The 12,028-nt window shown below is 40.0% G+C and overlaps 2 protein-coding genes across 2 annotated transcripts in view; one reads left to right on the top strand and one right to left on the bottom strand.

Moving 5' to 3' along the window:
- Positions 1 to 209: 209 nt before the first annotated feature.
- Positions 210 to 3,687, top strand: star2 (steroidogenic acute regulatory protein 2). The gene is given in 9 exon segments (XM_018699188.1): positions 210 to 286; positions 386 to 493; positions 579 to 598; positions 600 to 686; positions 688 to 717; positions 810 to 968; positions 1,307 to 1,491; positions 2,168 to 2,261; positions 3,229 to 3,687. Coding segments are annotated over 9 exon segments (852 nt in total). The 5' UTR covers positions 210 to 222; the 3' UTR covers positions 3,334 to 3,687.
- Positions 3,688 to 3,934: 247 nt separating this feature from the next.
- Positions 3,935 to 12,028, bottom strand: part of LOC108899049 (A disintegrin and metalloproteinase with thrombospondin motifs 3) — a 43,184-nt gene continuing 35,090 nt past the window's right edge. The window contains 7 exon segments of the mRNA XM_018699312.2: positions 3,935 to 6,034; positions 6,155 to 6,256; positions 7,174 to 7,303; positions 8,210 to 8,417; positions 8,642 to 8,774; positions 9,379 to 9,544; positions 9,635 to 9,798. Coding sequence (XP_018554828.1) covers positions 5,469 to 6,034; positions 6,155 to 6,256; positions 7,174 to 7,303; positions 8,210 to 8,417; positions 8,642 to 8,774; positions 9,379 to 9,544; positions 9,635 to 9,798 — 1,469 coding nt within the window. The 3' untranslated portion in view covers positions 3,935 to 5,468.

The raw sequence follows: 12,028 nt of genomic DNA on the forward strand, positions 1-12,028 counted from the left end.
CTAAATATTCATAGTTCTTAGTGTTAGACTTCCCTCTCTGCCTTGCATTCAATGTTATGTTTTAGTTGCTGAACCCCTTGTCAAGTATGGCCTTCAAAATAGAATTCAGAACAGTTCCTATCTTCTTCTCTGGCTCTTATCTCAGTGAAGCGTCCTTCACAGGCCATATAAAGACCAGAGTCACACTCTGTTGCTTTGCTGTCACTGCCAAAGACAGTCAGTATGCTGCCTGCTGTTGTGAAGCTCTGCTGTGGAATCTCATACCCACATCTGAGGAGTATGACAGGTAAACTCTCTCAGCAACCCGAGGGAGGTCTTTTCTTTTAATTTCTTTTGATGCTATGTAACACTCTGACTCCTGAGCTTGCATCTCTTTATCACGCAGGACTTCAGCGCACAGCTGTGGCAGTGATAGGCCAGGAGATCACACACCTGCAGCGATGGGGACAAATCCAACATCACAATAGAACGCCTGCTGGTTTAAATCCCAATGGTAAAAAAAAAAACAAACAAAAAACATTATTCTGTTTGTTTCATTAAAAAAATTTTGAGAGTCTAAAAACAAGAACATTTTGCAGAGCCCAAACCAGAAGACAGTAAAGCCTGTGCCAGCGAAAGAAGATCAGCTGTTCTACACACAACAGGGCCAAGAAGCAATGAGGAAGGCTCTTAGCATGTTGGAGGACAAAGGAGGGGTGGAAGGTCGAGATCGCAGAGGTAACGTCTGATTTTCAGCTTCTGGGCTCTAAAATTAGCTGACTCAAAGTGACCATTTTGTTACAATTATATGTCCTTGTGCTTGTTTCTAGGCCAATGGGGATGTGATCTGTAGCAAAGTGATGCCGGGGGCCAGGAAGGTCTTCAGGCTGGAAGCGATCCTGGAGGCAAGTGTGGATGAGCTCTACAACCTCCTGTTCATCAGAGTGGAGGAGATGCACCAGTGGAACCCGAGCATACAGCACATTAAAGTGAGTTGTTGACTTTTCAACAATTCACAAGGGGCTGCTGTGAATAATATTAATCAGCTGTGAAATTATAACCCATAAAAATACCAAGGGTTAGATGGTACCATATACAGATCTTCATTTACGTATGCTTGGTTAAAATTAAATTTACATTATGAGGTAAGCTAGTTGGCTGCATATATTTGTTTAAAGGCCATATTTCATTGACTTCATGCTATACATCTGCAGCAAGAAATGTATCCTTACACTGATAGACTTCTCATTACAGTAATTTGCAATTCAGTACCCATGTCTAAGTGGTGTTTTGCAAACTTAATTTGGTATTGTATCTCCTGTTGTAGGTTCTGAAGCACGTTGGACCTGAAACGATTGTCACTCACGAGGTTTCAGCCGAGACAGCGGGAAATCTGATTGGCCAAAGAGATTTCCTGAGTGTCAGACACAGTTGCAAACAAAAGTCCAGCGTTTATCTTGGAGGAGCAGCGATTCAGCTGGAGTCGTTCCCACCTCAGGCAGGCTTTGTGAGGTAGGGGGATCATCTGCAGGACCAGGCAACAACTCTCTCACCTGGGCATTAATCATAATGAGTTAAAAATATACTTAAGGGCTTCATTAGACTTTCTGTCATAATATACAGTGTCGGCATAAGGTAATCTCAGTCTCACAGGCGGTGAGATGCCAAAACAAAATGGAAGAAAAAAACACCTTTGACTCAGCAGTAACAACGTCAATGTTTTGATTTGCTCTGTTTTATTTTGTTATGGCAGTCTGCTGTAAGGTGCACAGTACCGGCTAATATCAGTGGCCTTAAATGTCTGCAGTCATGTCTCGTGTGTTGGATAAAAATGTTTATGTAGACGGACGTCAGAGGTTTTTGAAGGATGTGAAGATAGAGGAGTAGAACAATAGATAGGAACAAAAGACAATTTTAGAACTATCTCATTTGAAGCAATACTTGGCTGGCTCAATGTACATTTCTGCAGTGTTACCAATAAATGAGACACAGGCATTAGCAGCTATTTTAGGTAATAATGTATACAACATTAGGGCCCAGTAAATTTGAATTTGTTTCTAAACACTGATACACACAGGAAAGATGATGATATTTTAGCTTGAAAGCACACATAATGGAAAGCACATTATCCATAAACAATCTTTAGTTGAACACTAATGAGCTAATAAGTTTGTTTGCCTGTTTACAGAGCCGAGGATGGACCAACCTGTATAATCATACAGGCTTTGGATGGGGATAGAAGAAGAAGCCACTTCACGTGGCTTCTAAATATGGATGTGAAGGTAAATTTGTGTGTCCTGTATTTTCTACTTTGAGTGATAAATGCTAAACCACCTTCAGCCGGGCTGTTTTGTGGCCTGGCAGAAATATGGTGAGTGGTGAGTTTCCTAGGTTGGCCCATTTTCTTGCTGTGTGCAAGTAAAGAAACAGCTCAAAGACAAAACAATACCAAACACAGTCCATCTGTTTCAGCAAAGCAATATATAGGTGGATTTGTAGTTTTCAATCTGAGACAAGAATACTGGAATTATCACTGGTCTGGATACACTCTTTAAGAGGCTCTCTGTGAACACTGAGCTCTGTGCTCATATTCTCCCAGGAATGACAGAGCCACAGTCCAGCAGACACAAATTGCTGTGATATGGAATGCACAATTTTGAGATAAGGTGTAGCTACAGAAAAAGAATATATAGTCACGATTAAGTGAGCTATGCTGCTGGCAGCTGAGATAAGGAACCAGACCTGAGGAGGCTGACGTGGTAGAGGAGTAAACAACACAATCAGTCAACAACAGCAAAACAAGTGACAAATGAGGGACTGGTGGCTTGCAGAAAATAAACTGCCAGGTTTGTGGAAATGGCATTAAGTCAATCCAGTGACAGGAAATGCCTGACTTAACACTTCAGTTGACAGGAAACTGCATATGCATAATGTGACAAGGAAGAATATACTAGGTGGACCTTGAATTGATATGATTTTGTCAAACAACTATTTTTCTTGTTGTCATTATTATTTCCTGTTTCACTGTTGCTATTACTGTAAAAATATGGATCACAAAAAACAGATATGGTATAGTGCATACTACTTTGCTGAAGACTTGAATGCATATTGTCTTTAGGGAACTGTATTTGCATATGAACAGTACATGTTTATGTACAGCTTGAGACTATTTGGCTGATGCTCAGGATCTTTTGTTTACCAAGACCAAAATACAATTCAGTGCTCTAACAAAGATAACTCTGTTCTCAGGGCTGGCTGCCAAAGTCCATCGTCAATCAGGCTTTGCCCCGAGCACAGCTGGATTTCACCAGGCACCTGCGCAGACGGCTCACAGCAAGCACCACCCTGGGCTGACTGAATCTGCGTGACACCCACAAGGCAGCAGCACCCTGTTGTCACTCACAGGGTTAGACTGGGTGACTGAGGCACGGTGTCTGCTCGGCAGAACGCTGCCCTTTCAGCAAGAGCAGAAACGCTGCCTGGAGGAGAAGCCGTGCTCCAACGCTCTGCAGGGCAGAGTTGGCAGATACCAGTATCAGCAGCCAGGGCCAACCTGGCAAAAGGAAGTTGGCTTTTAATAGGAATTATTGTCAAGTGTGCCACTAAAACCTCTCAATTAGAAGTCATTGCTCGTCTGTTGACAAATGACTCACTGCATCCTTCATATGACTGAACAAAATTAATAAAATGCTTAAAAGTGCATTCTCATCATTTTAAAACGTCAATATCAATAGAAACACTACACAACAAGTGCCTCTTCTCAATTCAAATACATTAAATGCAAGATTTTGATCTGAGGTCTGTAAAAACAGATTCAAAGATATTCAATTACGGACGCCATTTCCTAGTGTTTCCTCAAGTTGTCTTGTATGTCTTCCAGTAAATGGGGGCCAAACAAGCTTAAGGCTAAATGTAACAAAAGTAATAGAGAAGAGTGGAATAACAAGAATCTCAGTTCTTTCAAATGTCTTTTACTTTTGTTCTCCATACCACTTAAAAATTCAATAAATATTAACATTTAAAGCTTTCATTCACGTATGTATATACAAGAACTATACAATAAACATAATGATGTTACGAACTGCAATGCAGGAATGGTGTAACAGTATGACCAACCACAGTCTGTAGACTTACAGCATCACCTGTATTTTCCAATTGCAAAACACAACTTTTCATGACTTGAAATTTACACTATATACATTATTATCTGAAAAATATATCAGTTACAAAAAAAAATATCATAACATGTTTTTTTCTGAATTCTTTTTGTTTTTAAAGCATAAGTAACTGACTTCCACAAAGGCAGACAGAGGGCATGCTACAGTGGGGATTACTGGTGATTCTCCTCACTAATAAGCATTGAGGAGAATCACCAGTACATTGGGAGTGAACAACAAAAAAAGAGCACCAGGGACAGAGAAGCCATGATGCTCTCTGCTAGGAGTGATGACTATGAAGCCTGGGGTGTGCCAATGGAACTATTATAGACTTAACAGGTGATTTATTATCATCAATTTAAAAACTGATCAATTATTAAAAAACTATTATAAATGTATAAATTAAAATGACATTTAAATCATACATTAAAAACAAGATCGATACCACCCTCATGTCCGGAGAGCAGCTGGCTAGCTTAGCTTAGCATAACATAAACATTGGGAGCAAGGGGAAACAGCTAAAAATGTAAAAACACCTAGTTGTAGTTCATCCATTCACCTAGCGATTCTGTGTAGCGTTTTTCCTGGTTGCCAACATAACTAACAACAACAACAACATAACTAGTGCCAAAAAAAAAAAAAAAAAAAAAAACCGCAAACTCCTGTTTTTATTATAGATGCAACAATTATTTTAAAGTTTACTTGAGCGACAGGCGCTCTACTTGGCTAGCTGGTATGTAAATGTACAGTGCTTTCAATTCATCATTTCATTTTTAATTTAGATAGTAAAGATAAAATTGTTTTAAAAATTTTGTATTTTATGAAGTGATTCTAACAGAACACTGCCAAGGTCTATAAATATTGTGGTGGCACACTCAAGACTCCATAACTGGCACGTACAACTCCAAAACCATAACCTTTGACCTCTCTTCATGTTCACAATACCAGTTCAATAGTAGTTCTAATGCACTTGAAAAAAAAACAGGCTTACACAACTGTATACAGATAAAACATGAATGTAGCAATGCAGTCATCACATTTTGAACACATCTTGTAGTCGTTTTAGTTTACAGCACCTTCGTTTTGACAACTTTTTTTTTTTCTTCCATTTCATATTTGAAGCACAGAAGGCAGAGCGAAGCACAACGCAGATCGCTCTGGAGATTTGATGAGGTAACCATCACTGGTCAGTTCACTGGCATGGAAAAAAAAATATTGGAAAAAAAAAAATATTTGCAGCAAGACTGCAAGTCTATAAGATGCTGCAAAGGGTGAGCTGATGCATAAGACCATCTCATTGAGCAGCATGTTCACAACATTGCTCACTGTTTATTATTTCTGAGCTGACAGGGTTCTGTGACTCGAGTCCCTCTCGGATCCTAAATTGTCCCTTCTTGACCTGGCAGCGACTGGGCCTAAAGTGCTGTTTGGATTGTGCTCTTTAGAGGCACCTCCACTGGAGTCTGCTGTGGGCTGTGGCAGCCCTGGAGGTAGGAGGGGCCCCGGGTGTGAGTTTCCCTTCCCAGCTGTGAGGAAGGAGTCACTGGTGGGAACCTGGGGCAGAGCAGCACCTGTGGATGACAAGGCTTCAGCGGCGGTGGTGGTGGTTGGCGCTGGGGCAGTGGACCGGAGCCGCCTGCTGATGGCTTTAGTGGTTTGGGGCGGGCTCTGGGTCGTAGCGAGAAGAGGAACATTGGGTGATGATGGTTGAGAGGAAAAGGAGGGCTCAGGATCTACTGAGGCCACTGGGGTGTTTTCGAGGTCAGGAGCATGAGTGGCAAGGTTTTCTTTCTTGTTGCAAGACTCACAGCAAAGCTTATTATATCCAGGGATGGAACAATAACGGGCAAGAACCTCCATTTGGCAGAAAATCGATTTATCACCCAGACATGGCTCATCTAGCAAATAACAAAAGAGAGGACCACTGAATCACAGAGAAAAAAATGAGAAAAAACACTTCTATTGTAGATGTTTAAATTTAGATCAATGTGATTGATTTCTGACACATATTGACTTACTTGAAGAGATTTTGTGGACAGGGTTGTCAGGAAACTTTTGGTGTACATCTTTTACTGTGGAGTTTCCCATTGTTTCAACAATGAGAGAAGACACTGGCTGTCCTGGAATGTATAACAGCAAAAACAGGACAAAAATTAGGCTAAAAAATAATAATTCCTAAAGAAGATATTAAACAGGAGCAACAAGACTTGACAAAAGTCCTTGACAACCCTTTACTACTGCAAGAAAACAGAGCTGTGATGTTAAGAAGCGTATAATAAAGCCCAGTGTTATTTGCAGAAGACAGGGCACAACCTGGACTTTCTTTTTGACAAAAACCACTCCATTTTCCACCCACTGCCTGCACAGTGAAACAAAACAAAAAGCAGTGACTCTCAGTTTCTCGAAGAGGAAGCAACATGAGAAAAGCTACAAGGAGGCATCAGGACAGAAATTGTTTTTGACCAAAAAACTGAAGTTTCAGCAGTTCCCTCTGGGTATTCAGGGGGCTCTTTGTCTTGAAAGTGCATTAAGAACATGGTACAGCTGATGTGATTCATCATCAGTAATATGTAGTCCATCACATAGTGTTTATGTTAATGGTATCCAAGGGTGATGAAAATGTCTACAATTTCATTTCTGTTGTGCCATAACTGACGTAAGCTGATGGTTTTCCTGTAAACTTGAAGACATGTTAAATCTGCATGAATCTGCAATTCTAACTGTTAGTTCTGGCTAAATTCTGCTCATGTTCATGAGGCAGTTGTTGTCTAACCACATGTTCAGTTTGAGTTGGCTGTGAGAGTAAGAGGAATATCGCATACTAAGTTAAGTACCCTTATTTGGCTTTGCTTACATCGGCTGCCAGGAGATTATGACTAAATGTGCAGGATGCGGCTGAGATCAACCACCCACAAGTTCTTCCAAAGAAGCGCATAAATGTTTGTGCCAGTTCTTTACAGTCAGTCTTTCTGCATTCATCATGAAGAGGGAATGGTCATGCAGAGCTAGTTTCTTTAACACAGTATGTGGATCTCACCTGGACAAGGACTTAGTTTGCAAATGAGGACTGTTTCTGGCTTCTCACCCTCACACTCTCCGATGGTGTTGTCGCTGGCCTTGCAAACCACCTGCCTTTGTTGAATTCCCTCGCCACAGGTCACCGAGCACTAACATGCAACCACCACAGAAGCACACACACATGCATGCGTGCGCGTGCGTGCATGCACACACATGCACACACACACACACACACACACACACACACACACACACACACGTTAAAGCTGATACTGTCACAAATCATGTCAGCCACAATCCGGGTCTGCATATTATATGACATTTACTTTTTACTTTCTTTTCACTTGTCAACTTGTTTTAAAAATAAGAAACAGATCAGTTCAAAAATCAATATTCTCTGTGACTTTATGCACACAGCAGTGTTGTTCTTTCTGCTGCAAGAAGACAATGGCCACTGTAGTTTACCATAAACAAAGCCCTCTTTGTGTGAGCACAAGTTAAGAATGAGAAGTGGTAATACTGAAAAGTGGACAACATGTTTGTTGGTTTTCATTTGTTTTTAAAATTAAAAATAAATATCTAGTAATTCCTATCCAATCATTTGCAAATGTAGATAGGACTTTGCTTTATTCGCACTGAAAACATGGAGAAATGGGCTTGTCAGAGTAAATACATTCACGTAGCTTGGAGTAAGAGTTAAATATCTGATTAATACTAAGATAACCTAAACAATGCTATGTGGTGATTTATTTCTGTGAAATCTAAATGAAGTTTTTCAAGTTTATTCAAATCAAAAGCCAGTTCACATACAGTATATTGACCATATATATATTTTTTATTCTTCAGTCTAAACAAATCATATATTCGCAAGCTAATGTTAGCTGCAGTTAGCTAGTTTAGTTAGCTACACAACACAGTTACACCTGGCAGTTTCTAGATGTAAGTATTCAGTAACAACTGATCTCTACATATAATCTAGTTTCTGTGGTACTACCTGTTTTCATTTAGTGATGTGTAAATCTCCAGGCTAGGTTTGACCTCAAGAACTTGCTCACCTGTGACCACGCCCCTGTCCTCCACTGAGCTGGGCATATGGTGTGGTTACAGGCTCTCCTCGTCTCCGGACGATTCTCTGTGCAGTGTTTGCTGTGGACAGGCCTGTTGGTGCCATTGTGGAGCGCCTGCATGCACTGCACCACCCTGGTCTGGTAGCCTAGCTTCCCACAGGTCTTACTGCAGGGACTCCACTCTTCCACCACCCACCTGTCAGCACAGCAGGCCCCTTGAAAACGCTTCAATGTCACACGGCAATTGATTTTTTTTTCCCTCCACTGGTCAAGATTAGTACTTATTTATATTATATTATATATTCCCCTCTAAAGTGCCATAAATCACACACACATGGAGGCAAAACTATTATTATCACTTGTAATGCTGCACTAGCCATCAAAGTAACAATGTACCATTTATAGCTGAAGGTCACTTACGTGGGCTGGCTGCACTCTTGCACATTGCAGCGTTTACGGATGGGTTTGGGTTTTTTGTTGGTTTCACAAAAGTGACGATGCACCAGACGGCTGTCACTCTTTCTCCTGCATCCATATTTTGTGTACTGTATGCCTGAGAGATAGAAAAGGACATTGTTAATCTTCCAGCAAGGTCATAGAGATCTAAAGTGCAGTTACGCAGACAAATCTGAAGCCCAAGTATTTTATTACTAATCTCTATGCAACTGCAAAAGTCATCTAATTTAAATCATCTGGGGCTAGAACAAATTATTATTTTCATTATAGATTAATCTGTTTATTTGTTTATAGAGTGTAATATTCTGATAGGGGAAAAAAGCGATTTCAAGTTCCCAGAGCCCAAAGTAATGTATTTACGGTAAACAGTCTAAAGATATTTGATTTACAACTATTTAAAAATGGAGAAAAGAAGCAAATTTTCACATTGAAAAAACAGGAAATAACAAATTTGGCACTTGGCAAAAAATAATTTAAATGATTCTCAGTGTTTTCAATTTCAATCATTTTCTATGAATTGACTGACTTCATTAACTGAGCATTCATCTCAAGCATTCAGGCAGTGATGTTTTCTCTGCAGAGCAGTACCAAGAGGGTGACAAAAACTTCACAAACACCAGACTAGATTTATCTTTGCTGTTGTACAAAGCTACGACTTGTAGCTTTAATTGCTTTGTGTATATACACATATACTCACTGACCTCCCCCACAGGGTTTGGAGCACTGAGACCAGCTCTTCAGTGCCCACTCATAGGTGTCCAGTTCAGCCAGAAGTACATTGTTGTTGGTAATTAGTGGCAGCAGGTCCTCGTGTATGATATATTTATATGTTAAGCTGATTTTTACATCTTCCTCCTGGGGAATGACCTGCAAAGAAGAGAAGAAAGTTTATTAAGGACACACATGATGATACTCAGGAAAAGGCAAAGTAAAAATAGATGATCCAGTCCCACTCACCAGAACCACAATGCCCTCATGCAAGGGACCAGTTGTTTTCAGGGTCTCCTTCCCACCATCGATGGAGTACTCCCACTGTAAACCATTTTCGATGAAGTTCTTTGATTCAGCGTCTTCACTTTTTGCATTCAGTATGAAGTTTCCAGTAACTTGATTCTTCACAGCTGTCAGTAATGAGGGGGAAAAAAAATATGCATGTGTGGTGGGAAATAATGTGTGCACATTGTGTAATTTTTAGTTTCATTTATTGAAAATCTCAAAAATTGAGCAGAAATTCAGGATCAAGCTTCCCTTGCCACACAGCTCTGAGATTTTCCTTTAAGAAGGGGAACGTGTCAGTATGTATTTCGAGATGTTTGGCATTGTGGTTAGCCAGCAGTAATTCCTCCAAGTTGTGTGTCATCTCCTCTTCTCATAGACTAATAAAAGCCAGAAGGGAAAAGAGTGGAGAAAAGAGGAGAGGGAGGGAGTTTGGCTGAATGCCACGGTGATCTTGACTCACCCTCATCAGTCGCACAGAGTGAGTGCTATTGTGAGCTGAAAGATATGTCACCTCTTCACATACCTGTAGACATTCTGACATTGTTTTTTTTTTTTTTTTTTACTGCAAATTGCATTTATTGTTCATATTAAGCCTTTCTCAATGCATTGCTACACCTACTCACCTTTACCCAGCTCAAATTGAAAGCCATTAGTGCAACAGTGGAACTTAAATCAAAACAATTTTCTTTTCTCTCACCATATTAGCACCCCTGTGATATGACAATAGCACCAACACCTGTATATTCCATGGGGAGAAATAATATCAACTTAATAAACTTCTATAAGCTTCTCTGTAAAATAAGTGATAATGGCTTTTGTCTTTCCAGTGTTCCTTCCCATAAAAAGGTTGCCACCTTGATGATGTTTGTTACACTGATGTTTTAATAAGATGCAGCACAACATGATGATTGATCTCTCCTTTACAGTAGAAAGGCTGTCATTTTTTTTTTTATTATTATTATTTTTATTGTACTGAGCCTTGGGGATATGGAATTGTGAATTTTTCACTTCTAGCTACTGTATAAAAAGTGTCAAAGCTGGCAGAGAAAACACAGCAGCAGCGACTGACTTTGGCAGCCCTTTTCTTACCGAGAACTTTATCTTGCAGTGATCTGAGTAGAAGGGTGCTTTTGGAAACCTTTTTTGTGTAGAACTGTGTGAAAGGTCTGTTTAACATCAAACTAAACAGGGGGCCATCCCTTTTGGCTACACATACTGCATTTTACTTATGAATAACCTTGTACCCTGGCGTTCTGTTAAGTCTCATAAAGGAAAACTCTACTGTCTAAGCCTATTTCTTGAGTATCAAACAATGCAGTTTAAGCTAAAAAATCTGCTTCTGAAAACTTCTGTCAGAGAGGAGAGGAGATGCAGCCAGAGTGGGTTCACAGTGGTTAGAGTGGATTTCATACAGTGGATTCCTCTGAAGTATAATCCTCCTCTCCACCACTGATTTTTATGTTCATTATGTTCCAAAAAAAAAAAAAAAAACAAATCGTAATTTTGCCTAGAGATTGCTATGCTAAGAGTTGGTGGTTATAAGATACAGTATGAAGAGGAGAAACAGAAGTTGTATATTTAGCTCTGTTGTTGAAAACATACTGAACATGTGGATCAACAGCAGAGAGGTGGCTTATGTTTAAGAAATGGGTTGAGAAGAAATCTGAAAATCCACACTTTACTGCTGTCCTCCATGACATAGCAAGATACAAACTTTCCTGCTGCGATTTACGCTAACACAGTGATTATTTGATACACATAATGTAGATTTTTAATGTGGTTTTCTTTTGATGTAATCATCCTGTGGTTGTCTGTGCAGAAGTCAAAGATGATTTGAGTTATCTACTTTCATATAGAAATGTTCGATGACATTGTTGTGTAAGTTTTGTTATTATTCATGCCATAGCTATGGTTGAAACAACATGCAGTGCACTGATTTTAATTTTTGTTTCTGGAGACTTCTGTTGCGGCTGATTTTTTTTTTTTTTTCAGTTGTCACTCTTGAACCTTGTGAGTGACACAAACAAAATTCCTTACACCTCCACTGGCAAGACCTGGACAAATGAAGCCAGGGCTGTTTATATTATTGAGTGTGTTTTGGGCGAATGGACCCTTCAATATGGAGATGTTAAACTTGGTGACCCTGCTCTGAAAAAAATCAATGAAATTCTGCAGGAAGTCTCACGAGGGAAACAACTCTGCAACTACAGTCATGTGATGCTGTCTCACACACATACACACACACAGTCCCACCTTACCAACAGTGAACTACGCTGACCAAGTATGAACCACTATTACTAGTCACCTCCAGTTAAGGGAGGTGACTAGTAATAGACTGCAAAACTGCTTTCA

This window comes from Lates calcarifer, linkage group LG23 (assembly GCF_001640805.2).
Source record: "Lates calcarifer isolate ASB-BC8 linkage group LG23, TLL_Latcal_v3, whole genome shotgun sequence".
Taxonomy (NCBI): domain Eukaryota; kingdom Metazoa; phylum Chordata; class Actinopteri; family Centropomidae; genus Lates; species Lates calcarifer.